This window comes from Zophobas morio, unplaced genomic scaffold, assembly GCF_036711695.1.
Source record: "Zophobas morio isolate AGI-343-1 ecotype UQ-CSIRO unplaced genomic scaffold, CSIRO_AGI_Zmor_V1 ptg000021l, whole genome shotgun sequence".
NCBI classification, from domain to species: Eukaryota; Metazoa; Arthropoda; class Insecta; order Coleoptera; family Tenebrionidae; genus Zophobas; species Zophobas morio.
Genome location: NW_026972126.1, coordinates 4,864,973 through 4,891,634, shown reverse-complemented (window position 1 = coordinate 4,891,634; position 26,662 = coordinate 4,864,973). Strand labels below are relative to the sequence as shown.

Below are 26,662 nucleotides of genomic sequence, written 5' to 3'. Positions count from 1 at the left end.
AACATTACTGACATGACTGATGCCGAATGCTTTATTTATTGTGTATCTTTTTCCGTACCTAGCCACTGGGATTCAGTCATCCCAAATAATCGCGCGTTTTCCGTCGCCGGTATGTATTATCAATGTTACTTCCATTCATAATATAATCTCTCCCACCCTTTGTTTTTTCTCCCACTTGCGTAGAAGTTTTGCTCCTCCTTTTTGGAGTAGGTAGAGTACTACTAGAGTAAGACAATCTGATAATTGTCAACAAAAAACTCATTCATTAGCTGGCTGCTGTGGCGTACGAATTTATTGGATGTGTTTCCGTGTTAAAAACGTATAAAATTGAAGGTTGCATCTATTGCAATATACTAGCGACATTTGACAAATCGACATCAATTCTTCATTGGTACTTTATTGATTTTCTATCTTGCAAAAGACAGATTGTAACGTAATAATGTAAAAAACGAGCGGTTGGTGAACAATATGTTACAGTGGAAAAAGGTTTCCACTTGTGTGCCACATCTTACTGGGTATGAAATTTGCATCCACTCGAAGAGGAGATTATTTTAGTATATTTATATATTTTGCAATGGTACTGTGTTTTGGTTTGATGATTCATGCGTTGGATTTTATTGTGTTAATGTTTTCTGATTCAGTTTGTTGGTTCCATTTTAGTTCATTGTTAACTTAATAAATAGTTATGCGTGAGTAATGTTAGATGATAAAACAATTTGTCTTTTGTGAATGCTAATTTCGCAAAAACGTTTAGTTCTAGGGTTAATCCAGCAATTTTAATTATTACAATTTTATACTATCAATTTTCAACAAATATGGAGTATGCAATAGCAATGATGATTAATGATAATGATAATAATTTGTCAAAAGTATGGGAAACCCACTTTGATAAATGTCACCAGACTTTACTTTCATAGTTTTTGCACCTTGTTGAGCTCCGGATGTTTGTTTTATATTTTTCGTCACTTCACCTCACTTTGGATGTAGAATTGTTGAAGTTTAGTATACACGCGGTTCTAAAAAACCCGAAATTTTTTTATTTTTAGAAACCACTTGATATTTCGTTGTGTTTGTTGTGTTGTCTAGCATAATATTTGCGAACTAGGAGCAACATTGAGTAGTGAAAGTACAGTTTATTGGAAGACACGCAAATATTTTTTATTGTGACACGGTTTTGCACCACTGAACAAATATTTGGGAAAATTGTATTTCTAGAAACGAGACTCAGAATCGACAGATACACGAATAAACATTTTGAATGGCCATATTTGAACATTCTTGTTCATATATGTTGCTAAAATGGTTTGATTCCGCATTTACTCTTGCAAAAATAGTAACATATTTCAGCTTTCGTGATTCACAGCATGTTTACTGGAAATCATTCATTTAAAGCCATATGCATCAATTTTTCTAGACTTTCAGTAGGAATTTTTCAAATTTTGTACATTTTCGATTCAAAATACATGAAACAGGATGGTTACAACACGTAAACATTGAAGTTCCATAGTTTTGCTCACTTCATAAGACAGCATAAACTGAAATTTTAAATGGCCAGACAACCTTCCCACTAAGGATTTTCATAGATTTTTTCTTAATCTGCGTGAATTTCAGGGTGGTGTTTAGGAAGATGTTGATAAACTGAGCAGAAATCTGATACAAAACTGATTTATCTTAAAAATCAACTACATACGGATCTCTACAGACACAAACAAGTTAATATTCTATCATTGTGTGCGGCCCTTCCAGACACCTTTTAAATTCGTTGCAGAATAAAGCAAATCTGCCCTTGTTTGCCGTTTGTCGACCACCCAGTATCAAGCGAAGTTTTTATTAGAAGTGAATCGCGAGATTTTCAAATTAAGCTTAGATTTTTAAATCACTCAGTTTTTACAGAATACAGTTGTTTATACAAAACTCATTTGACATACACCTTGTAACACTTTTATGACTTAAGCGGCTTAAGCCAAACCACCCACAAGTTAAACTGGCTATTATAAGCTTCATGGACCCGAACCGCAACGATTATTACTGTCCATTGTTGCCATAATGGAGCTGTAAAGTTCTACTAGGTATATGTGAACTGAGTTAAGTTATACATTACAGTAGCCAGTTTGACTTACAAGGGTGCTAGTCAAGTAAGTTTTATATACAATTTGCACTTAAAGGGTATTGCGACAATAAATCGTACCCGTCGCAGACGATTCTTTAGGTTCAATTGTAAAATAAAATTTCTAATTCTTTGAGGTGTATTTTGTCAAAATTGAATAAAATATTGCATGCAACCACGCGAGTTAAGCGTATTATTCACTCGAAGGACTAGCCCACTCGCCCTGCGGGCACGTGAGCTAAACGTTCTTCTTGGTGAATAAAAATATACTTAACTTACTTGCTGTATAAATAATTATTATTGGTGTGTATCTATATTTTTAACCTTGAGCATACGTATTACCATAAAAAAAGTTGATTCAATTTATTAAAATCTACACAACAGACTTTTTTTTTTTACAGTACTAGTAGTTAGTATTGTAAAAAAATATTGTTAAACAAATGTTTATGCAAAAGTATGCTGTGATTAATTTTATTTCCTGAAATTTTAACAAAATAATAATAATTAGCGTTAAATTATGCATCTCGAAATTAATATTTTTGTAGTTACTGAGCTGTTGCTGACGTCATTCCAAAAAGTTACTTTGTAAATTTTATCTCAAGTATTTTTAACTAGTGCATTAACTGTAAAAAGACAGGTTTTGGTTGATTGAATGAATGTTGGCTGGTTTATTCTGTAGGTTTAGCATTTGTAGATTGGACAACAACGAGATAAGTTTTAATTAAAATGCCTTTACGATGATCACTGAATGTATAAAGGTTTTAATAGACTTCGTACATAAAAGTGGTTTTGAAAAGTAGGTGGAATTGATCGAAAGAGTGCCGTTTTTTCCCAAAATGTATTATTTATTCCAAAATCTCAACTAGGTACAGCTACCATCTCTTTACGTTCGAAACGAAGGCGGGCGTCGCTGAGAATGTTGTAAACTGTGATTAATTTGCGTAACTTTTGCATATGTTAGAAACATGATGATGAAAGAGCAGTTAAAATAATCTTTGAAATTATAATTAATAACTAGCTATAGCAACTAACTCAAATCAAATCTGCTATTATTTCCAGTTATTTAATTTAAAGAGTTGTTAATTTGACCGATCTGGTTGACGGAACAAACTGAACATCAACCGGAAATCTGTATTTTTCTCAGTAAATGATTTGTTCAGGGAACAAGATTTTCGGTTTCAACTCTTAATGAACCTGCCCAATTATGATAATGAAGTGGCTTGCCTCAAGTCCACAGCATCAAAATTTAACATTGCCAGCACATCACAAAATAGCCCAATAGAGCAAACGGTGCACGAGAATAACTGGTTTTGGAAATAAATAATACCTGCAGCTATTCTATTCTTCTTTTCAGTCCTAAATGCATCTATTTTAGACTTGTTTAAATAAACAATCTGAGTATTTTTCATTACGATTGGAATGAAATGACCCCAATCTCTTTGTGTTTAGAAAAATTCATTTGATCAATTTATTTCGAGAGATTCGATCAACACCACCTGCATCTACAATATTTTTTAAATTCACAGCGTACAGCAATAGCAGTTTTTTTAGAACAGAATCTAGTTTTGTGTAACGACTTTAACGTAGTCACTGTAATAATCTGTCTTCACCGTTAATTTATCAAGTGTACTATGGCCTCGTGTGCTCCACTTGTTGCATGTTCCACTTTAGCATCATGCGCACATTTAAACTTTAGATTTCCGCCAAAATTGCATAAACACTCTTACATCCATCTAATAAGTATACCAGGTGTGCGCAAAATCCGAGTGGGAACATTCAGTCTCCTTGAACTGAATTCGTTGCAATGACGTCTTTCTCATGAAGAGGGAAATCGGCGAACATCGAGCACTCCATCCCGGATAACAAAAACCAAGAAGTAAAAGTGTTCTTGTGCGAATGTGCATTTCTCTTCCATTAGGCTCCTCACCATCGAACGCAACAGATAAAGATAACCTGCATACTGGTCGCAGGTGAAAGTATGTTAAAGTAGGTAAATGGGTTGACATCCCCACGGTAGATTTCTCTATCACTATCTCGGTTGAGCGCAGCTCTAGCCGGTGCGCTGAAAGAGAACGGAGCGAGTCACATGACCGTTTTCTACAGCGAGTACCCCACTTTCCAAATTGTTCTTCTGCCACTCTTCGCGGTGTGTACCACTCTGCACCTCATGTGCTCGCTTTTGATCCACTCTACCCCGGCATATCATCCCCTCTTGGGCCGTGGTGGCACTCCCAAGGACACACTTGTCACATTTTACGTTTGTTTTGGTTTTTTTCGGTGGAGCGGGAAAATTTTCGCGCTTTAATTTGGTGCTATTGTTCTTAAGTGCAATTTTTTGTGATATTATTTTTAATTAGGTAAGGTGTTTATTTTATTTATTTATGTTATCGCTCGGTGTTGGTGTCGCGTGTTTGCCCCTTCCCTGGGTGGGAAAAGTTAAAATAAGTCGTACTTTGGTATCGGTAATTAAAATTAATCACTACATTTCACGACTGTGTTCGTTACACGCTTTAAAAATATAACTGAAACATGGCTTTACCGAAATTTTACGATGGTCTGATGAACAGTGTTCGCCTTTGTGAAATTGCAACACAAATTATTAGAGGATATTATAAAGGTCAGGTACCTTTTCAACTGCGAAATCGTTAGATTTTTGTAAAAGTTATCGCGATTGATTCTAATATCGATACGATCTCTAAAGTGAATAGTAGAAGAACCGGAACATGGATTCATCAAAGGTCAAAACCCATGAAATGATGTGAATTCAGAGGTTTAGATAGCTAACTAACCGTTTTTGTGTTATTTCACATTCAGAGATTTTGTAACATAATGTGCAATTTTGAAGACAATGATTTAGTTTGTAGGAGTTAATTTTATTCCACAGATCAAATAAAAAAGTTTGTACTTCTAAGGTGAACGAGTGGAATTTGCGACGTTTTATAAATTATTACGAGAGACCGGAATTATATGCATGGATTTTGACTCTAAATTGTACATACATAGACATAAAAAACTGAACATCTACGTGTTGAGATATTTTTATTATTCATGTACTTAGTATATTAGGCTTCAGTTAATAACTCTTACCTACAAGTCTGCTAAATTTACTTTATTTTAGAGCAGTTTATTAACTATGTTTGTCCATTTTGAACTGGACAATATTGACGTCAATGTCACAGATTTGAACGATGAAAAACTTCGTTTAACGAGTATACTTGGTGATGATTATTTCGAAGTACTGATTATATTTTCACTAAAATAAAAAAAAAGTATTAATTAGTTGTCAAGGCTTTCAGAATATTTTCTTTAAATTTATCATGCCAAACTAATAGATTGCTGCCGAGATAATGTGACTTTAAAATAAAAATTATGTTGGAGCCCAGATCATATTTTAATTTAATAAAAGTAAGACCGTGGCTGATATAGTATTAATTTCTTTTTCCGAATTTATATTTTTTTCGTCTACGTTCTCCATCTTGTGACTATAGTATTGGTTTCAATAGTAAAGTAGTATACGGGAGAAAATTTGTAAAATACAGAAAAATATGTGTAGTAATAAAGTCGTAGACGATTTTAATTACTTCAGTTCGAGCAGACGCTCAGGTATTTGGTTGTGTTGCTAATAGTAATAGATATGCAGATTACATTATACATACTTCGAACTCTGTTTATGACAAATAAAATGTTTCATCACTAACTGCATCATAAGAACCTTGACAACTAGACGTTATTCAATATTATTGTAAGGATGAGCAACAAATTCGAGCAGTTTTAAATTTTCAATATGTACTAACTTGGATTTTACAATTATTTATTAATACTCTGCGACTAATGTCTAAGGATGATTAATTAACATTATTTTATTTTTTAACTGTTTTTAAATTAGGACTGTCAATCAATAGTCGCCAAAACAAACTTTGCTTCGAATTTGCCATTCGCCTTTTTAATATGTATAATGTAATAAGCTAATTATATTGGCTATACTTTTGGTGTGGGTTTAGTCTAAAACCCGGGCCATTAGTGCGTATAGATTGTCAATAATCGATATTGAGTCCATTGGGCGACTTGCCACTTTCGTGTTTTCTCCACGTTTCGTGACACCTAGGGTGGTCGAAACAAGTGACCGCCCGTTTACACTTACAGTACGACAAGTGGTCTCCCGCTGTCGTCTGTGTCAATTTTTATTAGACGGATAATCTCCGAAACCACTAGGTCAATGGTACCGATTGTTGTCAAATTTTATGTAGGAGTATATACTTATTACATACTATTAAACATACTATGTAGATGGTAAAACGCTAACCAAACATTCACTAATCCCACTAACAATTGGATGACGTCATTTCAAAATATTCTATGCTCAAATGATTTCAATGTTATACTAGTAAGCTATTATAAAGGGCAGACTAATTACATCTTCGTAGCGGTGTTGAGTTCGTCTCCTCCTTCTAATCCGAAGGTCTCTCGTTCGAGGAGTTGTTTTTTTTCTTTTTTTTATTTTAAATTGTGATCCTTATCTATATTTTTTTATTGATTAAATCACGAATGATTCACCCTATTTTTCCTTTACACAGTGACTGGTTTACCTGTACTTTGGCAGTCCATACATATTTCAACTGCAGATTGTAAGGGTTATTCTAATTTTATAATTTTTCAAAGAAGTTGAAATTGTTAAGGCTCTACTTCAGGGGGTGTAAATAACCTTGGACCATTTTTTTTTTGTATTAAAAATATCTCGTTTTCTTTTAATTGTAAAATGCTAAGGAATATTTTTCTGCATTCAAAAAATTAGGCAAGTTATAAAACAAGCAGAAACAGTCGTAAATAATTGTGTTCGTTGGCCGTCGCTGCTTCCTGTTCTGAATTATTAGTTTCTTGGAAAAATGTGTTTGTCCTCGATAACAGAGCGGTCGTTTACAATTCACTGTTTTCTTTGATATTTCCAGATCTGTAGTTGTTGCTACTGACACCTTTTTTAAAATTGCTTATACAGAATTTCTCGAAAAAGAAAATTTTCAATTTTCAGGAAATTTGTGAATGTGGTGTTATTATTGTTAGTAGTACCTTCCACTTATGCAAACAGATGATGATATAGAGATATTTTCATATTTGGTGGCGAAAACAAAACACTGATGATAAATGTCAGAAAATTAAACTTTCAGTGTCATTTTTTTCCATAAACGTCTTAATAGGAATAATTTAAAGGGGTTTTAAGGAATACTAATACCCTCGAACACATGTCCTTTGTTTTTCCCAAAATTGTTGGCTGCAATTGACACCCTAATGACATTGTTGACGTTATGTAGGTATCAAGTAGGGGACCATCTTTTATAATATTTATGAAAGGTGTAGACAGCTGTCAAACACTGGTGTGCTGCAGATTTATTGATAAATCCGCAAAATGTTCCAAGTTCTCTTCTAACCATCTCCCTTTTTAGTCGCATACGCTATCTAGAAGTCATAAACACCTGAAGTTAACAATGATTCTAATTTCTCTTCTGAAGGATAGCACCCTACGTTACCTTAAAGTGTTGCATTTTAGGTGATAGTGCTCTAAACATTAAAACGAGAAGAAGAGTTTTTATAAATAAGTGACATTTTTTTGTATACCTTTTGTTTAGTATAAAATGTTATCCAACAAGTGTTGAGAACCTTTTAGTTTATACGACCAAAGGACAATGTTACGAGCATGCGACAAGACTATTTTAAATGTTTAGTTTCTTATGCTGTTTATGCCATTTTAAATCTTGTGGTAAGGCCAACTTTATAGTATTTTTTGTAAAGGACAGTTGGAAAAGAAATAACAATAGAAAAACCTGAAGATTTTTTCCTACGATTAAGAGAGAAAAATATTTCAAAACAAGCATTTTATTGCTTCATTTTAACATGCGTGCAAACGTCATGTGGTCGTGGGATTTAAATTCTACAGGTACAGTGTGAGATGATTATCATTACTACAACATTTATTTAAAAATGCTTATGATCCAGAAACAATGCAGATGACGTCAGAACTTTTATTACGTGCACTAAAAGAAAACTCAAATTTGTTTCTGAGGTGGATTTTTGACTTTTGCACAAGTTACACCTACTTTTTTAAAGGTTTTGTGCTCATTGTATCAACATTAAACTTATAGTAATTACTTGATATACTTAGTTTCACTTTGGTTCACTCGTGTTTTTGTTTTTAAAGACCTGGAAAACTAGTTGTCGAAGTAAATTGTTGTTTGTTTTATTTATTGCATGTTATCGTTCGTTGTTTCTACCTTCCATGCACAGAAAAGTTTCGAACAGTTACCTTAACTGAAAGCAATTAAGTATTGGTGATTAAACGTAATCATTGTTTTTTACGACTGTACGTTGCACTCTCCACTCTTTTAAAATATATCTGAAATCTTCACTGAAATTTTACGATGGTCTGATGAGCATCGTGTTCGTCTTGGTGAGGTGGTAAGACATTAAATTAAGAGTATATTGTAAAGGTCAGACACCTCTTAATCGCAAAATATTGGATTTTCGTAAAAGCTGTTGGCTCTGCAGTTCACTTTTATATTCATGTGATCTTAAAAGTGAACACACTACGAGAACCGGAACACGGTGGACCCATCAGAGGTCAAAATCCATTAAATGATGTTATGTTTAAAAAAATGCGTATTATAAATGAACGTTTTTAGGAACATGTACGTTAATTTGGTGTTTAATAAAAATGAAACAAAAATTGCATTACTTCGGTCCGATCGTCGTGGTATGTTCAAAAACGAACGTCCATGTGTTGGAGTATTTGGTTAGAAAGTTTAATTACGGTAAAATACCATTATTGTTTTGTTGTGATTTATGCCTAATTAGGTATGCTAATTGCCAGTTGTCCTTACAAAAACATGAATTTGAATAAAGTAAATACAGCCGACGTACGTACCCTGTAAATGTGTGAGCTACCTAATTTATTTTTATTTGTGTATTTTAGTCATTGTTTTTTTGTTGGTTAAACGTTAAAACTAGTAAAATAATTCTCACGACTATTATTTATTGTTGATTGTTTTATTTATTCTTTGTATGTTGGCCATATTTATTTACAAAGAAGTAGTCATTGACTATGAATTTATGAAATATAAGTAGACTCCATGAACTTTGATAGGGGTTATCAACAGATGGCAGGTGCATGGACTTCTGAAGTTGTACCAACCTTTCGCTCTTAGTCACCTTTTCGAGTCTTATAAATTATTGCTAATTGATGATCTGACACGTCAATGTGACACATTAAAATTAGAACTGAAAAAAGTGCAGTGGGAAAATTGTTATTGAATTGTACAGTGTTTATTACTTATATTGTCAATAAAATCACCTGCAAATCTGAAGTGGCTTTTTAGTTCACTGCCACAAGAATCTGTTCCTACAATAAAAGCTCATTGAAAAGGTGACTAGTTTCTACAGGTGTAGGTGAGGTCATAACTTTGAAAAAACGTAAATTTGTACGGAAAAGCAGTTAACACAGAATTTAATAATTTGATTTTCATAAATCAAATTTGAAATAATAGTTGAAGGTATTTTAAATCATTACTAATACAGCCATTTGTATTAATTGATAGAAAATCGAGTCACAGATTTTAAAGTTTAATAAGCTATTACAAAAAGTAAACAACACGTTTGGGAAACTATCAGAGTGTAACATGTATTGATTAATTATAACGGAGTACAGCATTTGACGTACGTAACGTGTGAATAAACATTAACCATTTCCATTGAGTGCCTGGAACCAAAGTAGCATGGACTGACACTAGAGTTCGGAATTTTATGAATGGATTTTCACAAAAATGCTGATATGTACACATATTTATGTGCAAAATATGTTGTAAATATTTACAACAAATAAGCATTCGTCCACATAATCGAATACATTTTTTATTAATCTACGCTTACGAGTACACTCGATGTACATAAGTTTACTAACAAATAGAGTAGTTAATTATCTAGTACCTATCTAGTTTAATTTCTGATTCATTTTAAAAAGATTAGTATGAGAAATATTAAATAAATGTTCATTAAAAATACGTTTAAATCAGAAACGGCTTACATAATTTTATTAAGAAATCTCACTTGCAGTAAAACATGGTCCTTTGCTTTGAGTTTACTCTTTACCCGAAGTAGATAATGGACTTATTCGAAATTTTCGATAAGACGATAATTAATAGGAGTATTAATTTTGTGTTTTACAAGATTTTCACCAATTTTATTTATTTATCGCCTCATAAAAGAGATATCTCTCAAAAAAAAGATTAGTAAAAACTTGCATTTTTAATTCAAAAGATAACAGTTATAGAAGTATAAATTTATCAATAAACGCTCAGATACATACCGCCAAGTAGCAATAAATGATGTGTTTGTGAGTAAATGACCGTACTTACCAATTTCCACCAGTGATTATAATATGATTGCCTTTGAGGAGATTTATTAACCATGTTATAATACCTTTTACGCACGAAGGAGACTAAATTGCTCTTGCAAAATTGAATATATGGTGCATTACATTCGACGTCCTGTGTTATTATTGTGGATATTTTATGTTTATTTACCATTTTAATTTACAAACTCAAAATTCGTTGATTTTTCCCCGTTTTTGTTTAATTTACATTAGAATTAATAGGTATATTTCTCTCTTTATAAGCAAAATTATCGATCCCATAATCGTAGTTTTTGAAACCCAGTCTAATATAAGGAATTTTTTTACATTCAATTAAACCTTTAAGAACCATTCGTGTGGAACACGTTTACGACCTTCTGCGTTACGTTGAAAGCTTTTTATGTGACGACACCGCGATTGTTTTATCCAACAAACGAACGCCAGCAAAATTGCAAAACTCTAAAATCTCATACCTACGTAAACCTTTATTCCACAAACAAGATTAATTTAAGGTCACCACAACCGCGGCTCCTTCATAGAAAGGTCTCGCGGCCTCGCTTCTTCAATTAAATGTCAAGTCCTAACACACCGAATCTTTTGCAGGTGAACTTCCACGATGAACTTCTCCACGTTCGGTGTGGGCGTACCTTTATCTGCTGCCCTCCCGGTGGCCACTCAGTTTTCCGCTGGGAAACTAACGCAAAGCGTGACTACTCCGAACGGACAAGTGGTCGGCGTGCTCCAAGGAGGGGAGAATGGCGTCCACTACATCAGGCCGCTGGACGCCAACGCGTTCGCCACCGCCACCACCCAAGGCCAGAATTCCGGCCAGACGCAAACCCTCATCACGTTACCGATCACCATGCCCGGAGCGAAGCCGGGGGATCCACAGCAGCATGTACAGATACAAGTTGTGAATCCTGTGCAGACGCAGGTATCTCAAGCAAACTCGGGGGACTCTCCTAAGTACCATATATCTCCTGTGCCGTTACAGACTTTTGGTCAGGGGGCGACTGTGCTGACGGTGGCGTACAATCCGAACCAAGAGGGCATCCAGATCGTAAGTGAGAGAGGGGATGGAGAGGAATCAAATGTGTGGCATTAATAGGGGTTCATTGAACGTTAGATCCATAATTTCATGCAATTGTTCCCGTGTTAATTAGTTGTTGAATTCATTTTTTGCCTTACTGTGAAGCGGTCTGCTGCAGTTTCAGAGTTTACGTCACTAAATTCATTTAATTACTTACAATCACTTAGCAAGCAAGTCATTAACATTGTAACACTGAACTGAATGTGTAGAAGTTTTGTAGGCATAATGGATGTTGAAATGTTTTCAAATGTACAGATTCTGCAGTTTCGGAAAGGAACTTGGTAATTGACAAAGTTTAATTAGTTACTTATGCAAGCGTAACTGCATTACCTTGTTTTCTTCTTATATGCTTCCAGAGGTATACGTTGATGAATTAAGCTATTTTTTCAGGGTTTGATTTCCTTGGATGTAATGTAGAGGCAGAAATTTATTTTGATGGTAAAGATGGAAGTTTGGATTTTTTTGAAATCATTATTAATTTTCTGAAACTATTGTTGAATTTCGAGAAAAGTGAAATTTTAACTATGGAAAAGTTGTTAAAAGTAACTGTGTATGGAGACGAAGGGATCCTCTTTTTGAAAAAGATAGACAGTGTTTTATAACAAAAATGCTCAAATATAACAACTACACTATGATACAGAGTGTTTATAAAATATGGTACATCAAGTTGGTTTTAGAAAAATCTGTTACTGCATTTTTAATAAGGATTTGCAGCGTCCTTATGTCATTAAACAACTTATTACAATCCAAAAATAACATAAGTAATTGTGTAATAATTGCAGGCATTCTTACAAGAAATGTTCAAAGTAGTTCCCAATTTCCTATGATTTCATTCTCATATGATTTTTCTGTTTTCAATAATGTTTTGCAACATTTCTTAGCCCATATTAACACAGCTGTTTCTGATTCATGGCATTAACTGACCTAAATGTTATACTCTGCTTGAAAACGATGTATGTCTTTCTTAAATCAGGCGACCAAGCTGGCGAAGGGATATTTGTCCTTGTGTTTATGATTCGGTTATCAAAATATTTCTGAAGGTTTTCTATTGTTTCACGTGCACTAAGAGCAGTGACCCTATCCTGCTGGAAATACCCTCAATTCTTCATCATTCATCTTGGATTGTATTAGTACATATTAAGATGTTTATTAGCAGATATAAGTATTCGTGGAGCAGTGGGTTTTTAGGAAAAGCTGAGCTGCGGTTGTACGTTCGATGCTCAACTTGGCCGTTTCTTTTTTTTTATTGCACTGTGACTAGTTTTCTTTTGTGCTATGTTATGACTAGTATTATCTATGTTGATAACATCATCACACATTTTTTTTATTGGCCAAATTAAGAACGAGTCAACCCATTTTCTCGAAAATGTGGGAATAAGCAGGTCTTTATTTAATAATGTTAAAATAAGAATTATAATATTCAGAATATTTTGTTCAATTGTGGCTTAATAATTGTTTTGAGGAGACAAACTCGTTCAAATCGTACTAATTTCTACGTGACATTCTTTCGACGTTAAACATTTAAACTTAAGCTTGTTATTAGTGGTGAGAGAACATTTAATCCCGTTGGTTATCTGATTTCAATATATCCACGGCACAGGGACTGCGGGAGTGTTATTTATGCCGCTAGTTTTTACTTTTATCACAAAAAGAAAATCGCAAAAACGATTTTTATAATTTTTTAAAGAAGCGGGATTTGTCCGTTTATAGGTAGGCGAAGGAAGTTCTATCGAAATAACCTTCGACTATGGAGGTGGTAGCTTCCACCATTTTTTTTTCTTTATAAATAACTGTTAATACATTTTTGGTTTTTATGTGAAACGAAGCAAATGTTTTTTGCAGTATGATGTTAAGTCAGTAGTAAAATAAAGAGTTATTTTCGCAACAAAAAGTGAATATTTACTACGTACAGTGTGAAATTTGACCATTCCGATCATTGGCCGACGACACTAAATGCAATAATACTTAAGCATCTACACCATGTAAACATTTTTCTAGGGTTTACTTAAAGTATCTCTAAAGACATGTAGTTCGTGGTGCATATTAATATTATAATAAAACAGTAAATGTTGTTACAGATGAAGCGATGAACAAATGGAACTTTGAAAATTAAACAAACAAACAAAAGTTTCAACGGACGAAGTTGAATGAGAAACAAACTAGGTAAACAAAATAAAGAAAAAGAAACTAACCTGCGTAAAAAGTCAAACATACGAATTCTTTGCAGTATCCAGAATATTAAATTAAAGATTTATAAATGTAAAACAAGTAGTATTCGTGTAGCGAAGTGAGTTTTTGCACATTCAAAAAACATTTAATGAAACGTTTTTGTTAGTTTGTTTTTTAAAGATGCAGTGTATTTTTGTTTAATTTTAAGTAAAAGCCTGAATATTAACAGTAGTCTTGACGAAAAAGTAACGCCGTTAATGTAAGTATATTCATATGCATGTGGACATCTTTTGCTTCAAACAAAGTTAGTACAACATTATTGGTTCTATAGTGTTGAACCGATGGAAATACTTTACAATCGGCCGGCGGTTTTAAGCATTACGATAATTTTTCGTCATTAATGTAAATTTATGTTTTTATTTTAGTTTTATTCGTTTATTTCACACCGTATTGTAAGAATTTATTGACAGTTTTGAGGTTATCTCGAAATTTTCTTACAGATTTGGCCTAGCCCTATGGAGGTGAACTAAAAGTCACGCAACGGTCAATTATCTTATTTACCTAAAAATATATTTTTTTATTTTGACCACAGATATGGTTAGAGTGAAAGAATTTATTGATGACATTTTGAATTTTGCAAATGTTAATAGACTGACTCTTTATTTATTATTTTCGTTTTTATTAAATTGCTGTGATTACAGAATCCTTGATATTGTTGTCTTTGAATGAATGCAGTTTCCGTCCGTCCGTCTGTCTGTCTGTCTGTCTGTCTGTCTGTATATCTGTTTATTTGTTTGTGTGTTGTCTGAAAGTATCAGACCAATTAATGCGAAATTGTAGATGTGTCTTATATCATTAGGAAGGTGGTAATAAAATAACCCAAGACATCAAGTGAAAGATTTCTAAATCTTTTGTAAACTTTACACTTACCTTTATTTAATTGTAGTGAAATATCAATTAAAATATTTTTACTTGTTCCTTCTGAGAATGACTTGCTTGTGTACATATAATACACCATGATTATTAAAATTGGTTTTGAACTAAAATGCAAACCCCTCTTAATTGAAAAAAAGGGTTTCTCTTTATGTAATTTAAAATTATTTAGTCTTAACTTCCTAACGATGTTAAGAATATCACTAGTAAGGGTGACGCATATTTTCTAGGTATTGTGATAAGTGCAGTGGTATATTATTCTGCTGAATAATAATGTACCTGTAACAATGCAACTTGTTGCTAATAATTGCTAACCAATGATAACATATGCCACACGTTTTTAAAATTCCCTCAGTTTTGTTGTATTTGATTGTGCACGTTTGTTGGTGGCAGTCCTAATTGTTATATATTTCAACAGGTGGATGGTCAAAATGGAATCACTGAAGGTATGACAGTAGTGGCAGCTCTTCAGCCGCAAGACATCCAACTAATCCAAGCGGAACCCGACAAGAATGGCAAAGAAGTAACTCCAGTCGCTTTAATAAAAAACGAAATAACGTCGAACAAAGATGATGAGAACAGTGAAGCCGGCACCTCGGTAACCGCCATCCCCGCCCAATATCTTCAAAACGCTAGCGTCCAGGAGTATTTGCAAAAAATGCAGCAACACAGCACACTACCTTTGAGTCTTCAACAGTTTCTAAAATTCAATAATCCCGAAATCAAGAGGGAGCAGATCACTGACGAAGGTGTGATCGAGGCCATCAACATTTCTGCGGAGGATCAAGAACACCTAATTCTGAACGAAGTGGAGGGCGAAATGGAGACTGAAGAAAACGTGGATGATCCCGATAAGGGCAAGAAAAAGAAGAAATATAAGAAGAAACCTCCAAAGCCAAAGAAGCCGAAGCCGGGACAAGTTCACATCGCCACGGCATTGGATGGGACGACGTTGTTTTGCTGTCCGGAGTGTCACATGGCTTATCCCGAGAAGGAGTTGTTGGAGCAGCATTTGGTGGGGCATAAAATCGAAAGGCGGTTTATTTGTGACATTTGTGGGGCAGGATTGAAACGCAAGGAACATTTGGAGAGACATAAGTTAGGACACAATCCCGAAAGACCTTTTGTGTGTTCAGTGTGCATGAAGGGGTTCAAACGGAAGGAACATTTGAATCTTCATTTTGTTATACATTCAGGGGAGAAGACGGAAATTTGTGGGGAATGTGGGAAAGGGTTTTATAGGAAAGATCATCTTAGGAAGCATGCGAGGTCGCATATAACGAGGAGAGCGAAAGAACAAGCCGAAAGGAACCAAAACATTCTAATAAAGGAACCTACGACCACGACGCAGGTGACAATACAGGTAGGTTTTGATTAGAAGAACATATCGTCGACTTACTCAAAGAAATTGTAACAAGAGAATACTAGAACTTTTTGTATTATTTCATTCTGTTCTCTTCTTCTGGCAAACTTATTAATATGAAGATACATATTTGTGGAAATGTAACAAGTTATTAGTACAAATGTCTTTGTTTCAACCCAATGTTCCATAGAAAATTGAAAAACTGCCACTTCAAGAACTGGAATTTATTTGAAGTAAGGAGAAGAGTTGTTAAAATTGGGATGCGTTAAGTGCACCAGAAAATGTCATTGTAACATGATTTTCAAATTTAAGTCAAGCATTTACAAACAATCAAATACATCGAATTGGTTACATAGTTTTTAAATGATCTGTATATTTAGTACCAAGTTTTAATATTATCTTCAAATTAATTTATAAAAAGAATTTATATTATATATATTTATATTTAAACGTATGAAAATTTTAGGCGAGAAAACTTATTGGATATATACATAGAGTAGGACACTTATATTACGTTAAGACAATAAAGTACAATATTTCTCGAAAATTCGGGTCATTACAAAAATGTAGCAATTAGAGGAGTTATTTTTGTAAAAAATATAGTGACACTAAAGTATCGTTTCGTATCACTTTTGCCTTCTGATATAAAAAAAAATTGTCTAGCAAGCCATGAATTTTATTTTTAAAATATCATTGCAGTGATTTTAAATTTGATTTGACAATTATTTGGCCAGAAGGGTAGTTAACATGAACAAGGAATACGTGCATATTTTTTGCATGAGGCGTTGACTTGTTTAAACTCCGTTTTAACCTAATTAGTAAAGTAAAAAACTTAAGAGTTTAAATTAATTTAAAAAATTATTTTATTTGTAGAAACTACTACACGTGTTTCTTTCAAAGCATTTCTTTTCAAAGTTTGCTAGACAACATTTTTTTCGATCATATGGTTTTTTGTAATTATAATTACAAGTTTGACAACATAGAAAGAACTTTTTAGCCAAGTAAGTATGTTTCCTTTACCATATTCACTTCTACGAAAATTGTAAATAAATCAATTTACTTTTTTTGAAGGATTAGGTTTTAATGAAATGAATGTATTTGTTTTAAAGTATTTCTTGAATCTCGTATTATGTATTTGTATGGCAAAATTTATTGTTTTTAGTTTTTATACCGAGAGCAATAAAAAACATGATCAAAGACACCCATAGATTTATGCAAGCTTGTGTTTGATCGTTGCATTATCAACTCAAATTTTCAAAAATCCACGGCTGTCTTTGATCGGGTTTTTATTGCTCTCTTGGAAGTATTGCCATATTTAACACAAAAGAAAAAATTAGTTTGTTAGTAAACTTCCTATTTTATATAAAAAAAAATTGCCAAAGAAATTAATAAAACAAAATCAATGAGGAAAATAATAATTTATTATTCAAAATTAGAACGTCTACGGTGAGTCAGTAAGAACACATTCTGGATATCTTATTAGTTATTATAGATACATAGCGTAAAATGATTTTCATCTATACAGTGTTCTGTTTTTGAAGGGTAACATACAACTTGGTATTTTTATAAATTACCTATATTTTTACATGCACTGATTGATCTCTTATACTTTACAAGTATATTTATTTATTTTTGTAAGAATTTAGCGGTTCACAAAAACATTCCAACTGCTATTTTTCAAACTTGTCTTTTTTATTGATACGTAACAAAGGTATGCATTTTGTTCTAGTAACAATGCAGTTGAGCTTGAGTGTAGGAATTTTATAAAAAATCCAAAATATAATTTTCAGATAGTCATATCTGAGGTTGATAGTTTGTGCAATTTTTTTTTTAGTTTGTAATAAAAGATCTAAAGAAAGAATAAAAAGTAAAACAAAATACAGTAAGAAGTGACGGGTTGTTTGAAAAACAGGTATGATTACTTGAAAATTGTAATAAAAATGTAATAATTTTATTGATGCCACAACAAAGCGTATAACCATAAAATATTGTAACACAAATGCTAGAAATAACTATTGCGATTTTTGGGTATAAACGTTTGAAGTGTTAAAAAAAAAGAGAAATTAGAGGAACTTGGCAACGTGACATCGAAATTTCGAAAGTAAATGTATAGGTACTTGTAAAATCATTGAAGAGGTCAATCAGAAGAGCATCCTGTATTGTTGAAAATAAGTTTGGTCTATTCTTCTTAGAGTCTCATAACATTGGCCTTCGAATTTTTTTTTAATCTTTTGTATGTTATGAAGTATCGACCTGTGGAAAATAAACTTAAGAAAAATGAAGAATTTGAACATGTTTTCCCGTTAAGTGGTTTGAGCCATTGTTCAAAACTCTTTTTTAATATGTATTTAGTCGAAAGTGTTACGTAACGATGTAAATTTTGTGTGTGTTCCTGTATTGGGGAAACAATAGTCTTTTAGAAGAAAGTTAGAACAGAGGATAGTTCCACTTTAAGAACAAACATCGCCGTTATTTATCACCAGAAATGCAGGTATGAATATTTATGAGAGTAGGTATAAAATTTCGAAATCAACATGTGTTGATAGATTGGCATACAATTTGTTTCATATACAGGCAGTAGTGTAGACAGGTTGTGTAATCGCTTTGGATGTACGTATTTTTTTATTATAAGCACATATAAAGAAATTTATTATTGAAAACATAACATATTTTATATATACAAAGATGTGAGGGGTGTGAATCAAATTTTGACAAGTGAAGAAATTATATTTATTTTGTAAATTTTATTTACATGATTCAAAAGTAACGAGAAACATTCCGAGTGTTAACTGATTGTGTCAGGTTTTCCTCGAATTTCTTTGCATAGATTGACTTGAATATTTAAGTATTATATCTTTGTATATGATAGTATAAATGGTATAAAATGTACCAGGTCGTACTTAACAAACGTTACAATTTACCGATATTGATAGTTTAATAAGTGAAAACATAATAGATTCTACGTTTCTATTTACCACTTTTTTCTTATTTCTAGTGTTGCACAACTTAAAAGTGAATTTCCATTTTTGCAGGTACCAACGTCACAAATGCAAATCCCTGTACAAATACAGGTGCCCCAACACCATATTCAAGTTACTGCAAATTCGGAAGAAGATGGCAGTCAAGTTAGTACAGTGGTCTTGCCAACGGCATCAGAGGGTATCATTTTGCCCCAGAATTGAATAAACTGTAACGGTTAGGTACTATTAAGTGATCTTAATGAACGTTGTTGAAACATTTTTTATAATGATGTATATATTATATGGACATATATTCATATTTATTCTCTATATACTATTTAATTCGATAATTATTGTGTAGTTTGTTAAAAGCCCTATAATCGGTTGCTTTGGCCAAAAAAGATCTGACACAAGTAAATCTCATATTTGAGAAGTTGTTGCACGTATAGGGCTACATTGTTTGATCAAATCAGCTTTTGAGTTAGTCTGCTCTGTATTTTTTTTTATTCGTTGTTGTAAATTGCTCTAATATTTTTTAATTTATGAATACAGTATTATGGTTAATGAGTCATCAGACTAACTAAATAAGTATGGGATTTTTTTTCTGGAAATTAGTTGCAATATAACAGTACAAACGTACAATTCAGCCGCATAAAAGTTTAAGAAACAGTTAATTAACAATAATTTTTATGGAAAAGACACTTTGACTCTCTTAATATATTGAATTATTGCAGATTTAGTTGTACAAAACGAGTATGTGGTCTTTTTTTAGATTAGTCGGTTTTGGGGATAATTTTATTTGTGAAGTTTGAGCGTTGTAACTATAGTTTGCTTTAAATCGCATTGTAATTTATCTATTTATATTTTTGGGAAAGTTGGTTATAAATATGTCTTGGTTATTCTATTTTTTACATTTATATTTATTTTTAAGTAATAAACTCTCATGCAACTTGGTTTTGTATTATAAATCACAGCCAAGCAATAACATAAAATCAAGCAGGATCTTTCTTAAACTGCTCTAACTGAATAATTTTAATAACTTTTCTAAAACTTTGTCTCAACAATACTAAACGACTAGCAGAAATGCTGGCCGACCCTTTACAGACGTAAAATAGGTTTTCTATTTAAATACTGTTACTGGTTTTGTGTGAGAATTTATTAGAGAGTTTACTACTGGGATAAGTCAGAAGACTGCGGTTAAAATTTGAAGAATTCGACTATTGATTGTGATCCATTGTAGGACATACGTAATTTAGTTTAACTGATCGAGAATGTTAAAACTTCGGGAACGAATGTTGAAATTTTACTGTACCTATTTTTTTATACAACTGACATTTCATTACATTACATACAAATAAAAATGTTTCTTTTTTACTCGTTCTTTTAGTGTCGCCCTGATTCAGAAGGTTTCATTCGTCGGTCTGGAAATAACTCGTTAACTAACACTATAATTTATAAAAAAGATTTTGTGTGTGAGTAGTAAAATGTACAAAATTCGCATGTGTTCAAATGTGCCCAATTTTCCTCTAAAATGTGATGAAAAATATATTTTTGCAACGTAGTGATTTTTATCTTCAAAAAATTATTGAGCGGTAATAACCATAAATTTCATTCCAAAGCAACATACTGTTACGATTGACGGGCGAATAATAAATCGGGCGTTGGTAAAACTCAAAATATTTATTTCTTTAGCTCGAATTACAACACTATCTATTGCAACGAATATGTACAGAAATTAATCCGGCGCTCTTGACTGTCTTCACTCGATGATTGAATCTCATTACCTACGGTCGCCTCTATTTAAACTCATAGTCTCTGATCGAGATCCTTCACGAACATCCATCGCGACTCCGCTTCGAGACTCCCCTGGACGCCGCTTCGAGACGCTCCAGACCTGTCTTTATGCGCCCGCCTCTCGGCCGTCAACAGCGATGATTCACCCATCAGCGCCGTGCGTACGTCCAGAAGGCTCTCGACCGCCATAGGCGTCGTACTGGGGCGGCATAAGGATGTATTTCGTAACACTGCCCCCCTCTTCAAATCCGATCGTCCCGATCGGAAGCGTCTTCGTTGTTTCCTTCGTACCGTTTTAGTCGATCGAGATGAACGATCTTCATCTTCGTCTTTGGTCCACGTTGGATCCGATAAACTACGTCATTTATTCTAGTGACGATAGTGTATGGACCTTCCCAGTCAGGAGCCAGTTTTGGACAACGTCCCTTCTTCCGTCGGGGGTTATACAGCCACACTAAGTCATCTTCCTGGAATCCGCCACAGTTGGCCTTCACATCATAACGGGTCTTCATTCGGTCACTGGCAATCTTGATCCGGCCCCTCACTAGTTCATGTACGTTGACCAACTTCTCTTTCAGTTCGTCCACGTAGTCACGTACTTCCATTGGTTCTTCAGATGGCAATCCAAAGACTAGGTCACAGGGCAGCCGCAGTTCCTTCCCAAATACAACGTGAGCAGGTGTTTGACCCGTGGTGTCGTGGATAGCTGCGCGGTAGGCCAGCAGGAATAGTGGAAGGTGCTGGTCCCAATCCCTTTGGTGCTCTTCTACCACTTTCGAAAGGTGTTGCTCCATAGTCCGGTTGAACCTTTCCACCATGCCGTCGGACTGTGGGTGTAGTGGCGTTGTCCTTGTCTTACGTATTCCCAGTAGCTGCATCACTCTTTGGAAGACGTTGGATTCGAAATTGCGTCCCTGGTCTGAGTGAAGTTCCAAGGGGACGCCAAACCTACTGATCCAATTGTCAACCAGTACTTTCGCGACCGTGACGGCTTCCTGATTTGGAATGGCATAGGCATCTGGCCACTTGCTGAAGTAGTCGCTAGCCACCAGGATAAACTTGTTGCCGTCGTTTGTTACAGGGAACGGACCGGCCACATCGATGGCGATTCTTTCGAAAGGTGCCCCAACATTATATTTCTTCATCTTTCCCCTCGCCCTGGTATGAGGACCTTGGCTGGCCGCACACGTCGTACACTTGCGACACCAACTTTCGACATCGTCACGATAACCTACCCAATAAAACCTCTCCCGGATTTTCGACAAAGTTTTGTTCACTCCAAAGTGGGCTCCAGATGTTCCGGCATGAACTTCCTCTAAGACCTTGGAAACCTTTACCTTGGGGAGGACCAGCATCGTCTTAGAGGTACGCCCATCAGGACTCTCCCACTTTCGCTTCAAGAGCCCATTTTCCATGACCAAGGAATCCCATTGGGCCCATAACGCCTTCAAACTGGGGGATTGGTCGGACAATTCTGCCCAGCCGGGTCGTTCGACTCCTTCCTCCTTCCACTTTAGTATTGGGCCGATTATGTCGTCTCCTTCTTGCTCACGCTTTAACCGCGCCGTTGTCCATTCTTCATCTTGCTCAAAAATCGTCCGACGAACGGGCAGGTTCCCTTCTTCCGCGTCGATCCTGTCGCAGTGCTTGCACTCTCCACACGGACGTCTTGACAAAGCGTCAGCGTTGTTGTGAAGTCGACCCGCTCGGTGTTTGATCCTAAAGTGGTAGTGCTGTAGTCTTTCCAGCCAACGCGCTACTTGGCCCTCGGGATTCTTTATCCGCAGTAGCCACGAGAGGGCAGCGTGGTCGGTCCTGATCAGAAACTCCTGTCCGTATAGATACTTGTGGAAGTGGTTGACGGCTTTGACAATGGCTAGCAGTTCCTTCCTCGTGGCACAGTAATTTCTCTCTGGTTTGGAATGTAATTTACTAAAATATTCGATAACCCTTTCCTCCCCATCTTGTATCTGCGACAATACGGCCCCAACTCCCGAGTTACTCGCATCGGTATCGAGGACGAACATTCCTTTGTCCCTGGGGTAAGCCAAAATGGGGCTGGTGCACAAAGCCGTCTTCAGTCTTTTAAAGGCCATCTCACATGTACTGCTCCACTTGAAAGTCGCCTTCTGTTCCGTCAGTTGGTGTAACGGTGCTGCGATGTCGGCATACCCTTCTACAAATCGTCGGTAATATGTGCAGAGTCCCAAGAAGCTTCGTAGTTCATGCTTGTCTCTTGGTATGGGCCAATCCCGGATAGCAAGAACTTTCGTCGGGTTGGTTTCTATTCCCTTCTCCGACACGATATGGCCCAGGAATTCGACTCTTTTCTGGAAGAGCGAGCATTTCTTGGGATTTAGTTTCAAACGAGCGTTTTCCATTCGTTCTAGCACCTCCTCGAGATTCTTTAGATGGTCGTCAAACGTTTTGCCCATAATCATGACGTCGTCGAGGTATACCAGACAGGTCTTCCATGTCAGTCCTTTTAGCACCATCTCCATCAGCCGCTCGAATGTTGCTGGCGCATTACATAACCCGAAGGGCATAACGGTGAAGTGATAGAAGCCACTTCCGGTGGAGAACGCAGTCTTTTCTTTGTCGTCCGGGTGCAAGCCTACTTGCCAGTAGCCACTCTTCAAGTCCAAGGTCGAAAACCACGCCGAGCCGGATAAGGTCGTCAAGGTATCGTCTATTCGAGGAAGGGGGTAACTGTCTTTCTTCGTGACGTCGTTCAGTTTCCTGTAATCGACGCAAAATCGGGTAGTCCCGTCCTTCTTGGTAACCAAGACTACTGGAGATGACCACGCGCTGTTGGATTCTTCAATTACCCCATCTCTCAACATGTTGTCCACGAGTTTTGTAGCTTCTTCTTGTTTGGCTAGGGGTAGTCTTCGAGGAGCCTGACGGATCGGTTGCGTGTCACCAGTGTTTATTCGGTGTTCTACGATGTTGGTCTTCCCGAATGGTTCCTCCTCTGAGGCGAAGACATTACGGTGCCTACGAATGAGTCCTTTGGCCAGTTTTCTCTCACGAGCAGACAGCTGGTCCCAGTTGACCTCCAAGCCTTTGGTATCCCCTTCCTTAGACTCATTCTCAACGTCTTCTTCCTCGCAGTTCAATACTCGGGCGACTGGCTCACACATTCCGATAATCTCCCCTTTTCTAATATTGACTGCATTGGGAAACACGTTTGCCACACGTAAGGGTATGTCACGATTGGTTTTGACTAGGGTGCTCGCGATCAGGAGCCTGTGGGTCGAGTCACGTGCCGGCTGCACCATCCCCAAACTGTATCCGGGGTTCGTCTCTACTCTGGCGGGGACGATGACTTCTGCATTACCATCTACCTTCGTTGTCTGACAGACCACTAGTCTGACCGTTGCAGCTTCCACATTCGGACGTCCCAGCACAAATTCTTCGGCTCCAAAACGCAGAATTTTCTGTTCTGGATCGATCATTAAACCATACCGGCTGATTAGGTCCATTCCCAGAATGAAATCGTCAGCGATTTCCGCCACCAGAACTTCATGCCTTATTCGGAGTCGACCGAGCTCTACATTCACCACCGCTGTACCCAGAACCGGTGTTGTTTCTCCTGTGACCGTCTTTACATTCGTGGCGGTATATACTGATTTAATTTGGCAATTTTGTAACCTGGATCTGCGTGCAAGGGACACTTCGGCTCCTGTGTCGATGATGATCTTCGATTCCCGTCCATTGATTTTTCCGCTGATTGTCGGACTGTCGACGCTCCCCGCGATACTTCTAACCATTACAGTTGTTGGGGCTTCTCTTTTAGCAGCCAGTACGCGCCCCGAGGTACCGACTGCCTTTAGTTTTCCTGCTCCTGATGTAGACGAGGTCGCGGCTGCGATCTCCTCATCGGCCCTGGCGATCTAACACGGCAATCCCTCCTAACATGCCCTTGACGCCCACACCTGTAACATTCTAGGCGCCCTCCATGTTGTCTAGAACTGCCCGTCTTGATTTCGGCAATTATTTCGCGGGCGAATTTCTCAAAGTTCTCTCTCATTTTGTCGAGACTCTCTTGAATAGGGTTTACTTCGCCCTCAACCCCGATGCCTCGTATCTTAACGTTGGAACGAGGTGAGCTGTTGTATGCGGCGTCCACTTCTAACGCTCGAATCAGCGCCTCGGATGGTTTCTTGAACCCGGAGATTTGCAGGACTCTTCTTACCTCACTATCTCTTACGCCGTTTACGAAGGTTTCTGCTGCCAGTCTGTCTTGGAAGTCTTGCGGAGCTTCAGGATAGGCGAGGTGTACCAAGCGTTTAACATCAGCCGCAAACTCCTGAAGAGATTCACTACTCTTCTGAATCCTAGATTTAAGCTGCGCTACGAAAACTTGCCGGAGGTGTTCATCTCCAAATCTGAGTTCAAGGGCGGTCGTCAAGGCGGTATAGTCCTTCTGGTTCTCTTCTGATAATGTCTGTAGAATCTCCAGGGCCGCACCTCGTAGTGCTACTACCAAAGCGGTCGCTTTCTGTTGGTCATTCCAGCTATTCGACAAGGCCGCAGCTTCAAATTGCTTCTTATAAGTAGTCCACGACGTCTGCCCATCAAAAATAGGGGGTTGAACTCTCACCGGACTGAATTCTGCAGGAGTCGTAATTGTAGGTCGTGGTGTTTGCAACCTTTCTTCGAGCTCCTTGATCTTGTTTTCCATTTCATTTCTCACCTCGTCCACTTCATTTCGGACGACTTGGAGGATTTCACTTCGACTGTTCAAAAGTGTAGTTTGCATAGCTTTTAGATTTTCTTCCATTATTCTTCGCTCTTCTTTTCTACTTTCTTCCATTATTCTTTGATTTTCTTCCATTATTCTGCGATCTTCTTTTCTATTTTCTTCCATTATTCTTCGATTTTCTTTTCTATTTTCTTCCATTATTCTTTGATTTTCGCTCAACATTTTCATCATTTTTGTCAGTTGTTCCTCCATGTTGGCTGTTTGCGCTCTTGTGGTAGTCGGCATAAAATTTTCTTCTAGAAACTTCTAGAGTCTTGACAGATGTCAATTCTCGAAGCCAATGTCAGGTGATGAAAGTTTAATTCCGTTATTCCACTCTTACCGCGGGAGAGAATTTTCTCGAAAGTTCACTTTGTTCCGGTCTCCCCTAGTAGCACCAACCAAATTTGAATCCCGATTTATTTCACTATTAATCCCACTCCTGACACCAGTGTTACGATTGACGGGCGAATAATAAATCGGGCGTTGGTAAAACTCAAAATATTTATTTCTTTAGCTCGAATTACAACACTATCTATTGCAACGAATATGTACAGAAATTAATCCGGCGCTCTTGACTGTCTTCACTCGATGATTGAATCTCATTACCTACGGTCGCCTCTATTTAAACTCATAGTCTCTGATCGAGATCCTTCACGAACATCCATCGCGACTCCGCTTCGAGACTCCCCTGGACGCCGCTTCGAGACGCTCCAGACCTGTCTTTATGCGCCCGCCTCTCGGCCGTCAACAGCGATGATTCACCCATCAGCGCCGTGCGTACGTCCAGAAGGCTCTCGACCGCCATAGGCGTCGTACTGGGGCGGCATAAGGATGTATTTCGTAACAATACTTTATACAACGTTTTGGCAATTTCGCGCAGAATGCTGCTAATTGGAGCCGGCAAGCGTGGACTGAGGCCGTTGAAGTGAAAATATTGTGTCGTTTTTCAGCCTTCCTTAGTTTACTTTGTATATTGATGTCATTACTTCGTTATAATGTCTGCTACACGTTCCACTGAATTTCTAACAATTCAGTATAAAAATACATTAAGTTAATTCATGTTTGGATTTGGATATGCGTTGGGTCAGGCTAAACTGAGGT

At 36.3% G+C, this 26,662-nt stretch overlaps 1 protein-coding gene across 4 annotated transcripts in view; it reads left to right on the top strand.

Annotated features, from left to right (window-relative positions):
• The window catches only part of LOC135132118 (zinc finger and SCAN domain-containing protein 12-like), a 34,428-nt gene extending 14,037 nt beyond the window's left edge, over positions 1-20,391 (top strand). For 2 of the 4 annotated variants that reach the window (XM_064060074.1, XM_064060076.1), the window contains exons 2-4: positions 11,106-11,562; positions 15,113-16,057; positions 19,090-20,391. In XM_064060074.1, the coding sequence (XP_063916144.1) occupies positions 11,119-11,562; positions 15,113-16,057; positions 19,090-19,239 (1,539 nt within the window). In that variant the 5' untranslated portion in view covers positions 11,106-11,118 and the 3' untranslated portion in view covers positions 19,240-20,391. Of the gene's footprint in view, positions 1-4,242; positions 4,465-11,105; positions 11,563-15,112; positions 16,058-19,089 lie in introns of those variants that run through there. The other 2 variants (XM_064060077.1, XM_064060075.1) reach the window with 2 other exon arrangements.
• The last annotated feature ends 6,271 nt before the right edge of the window (positions 20,392-26,662 follow it).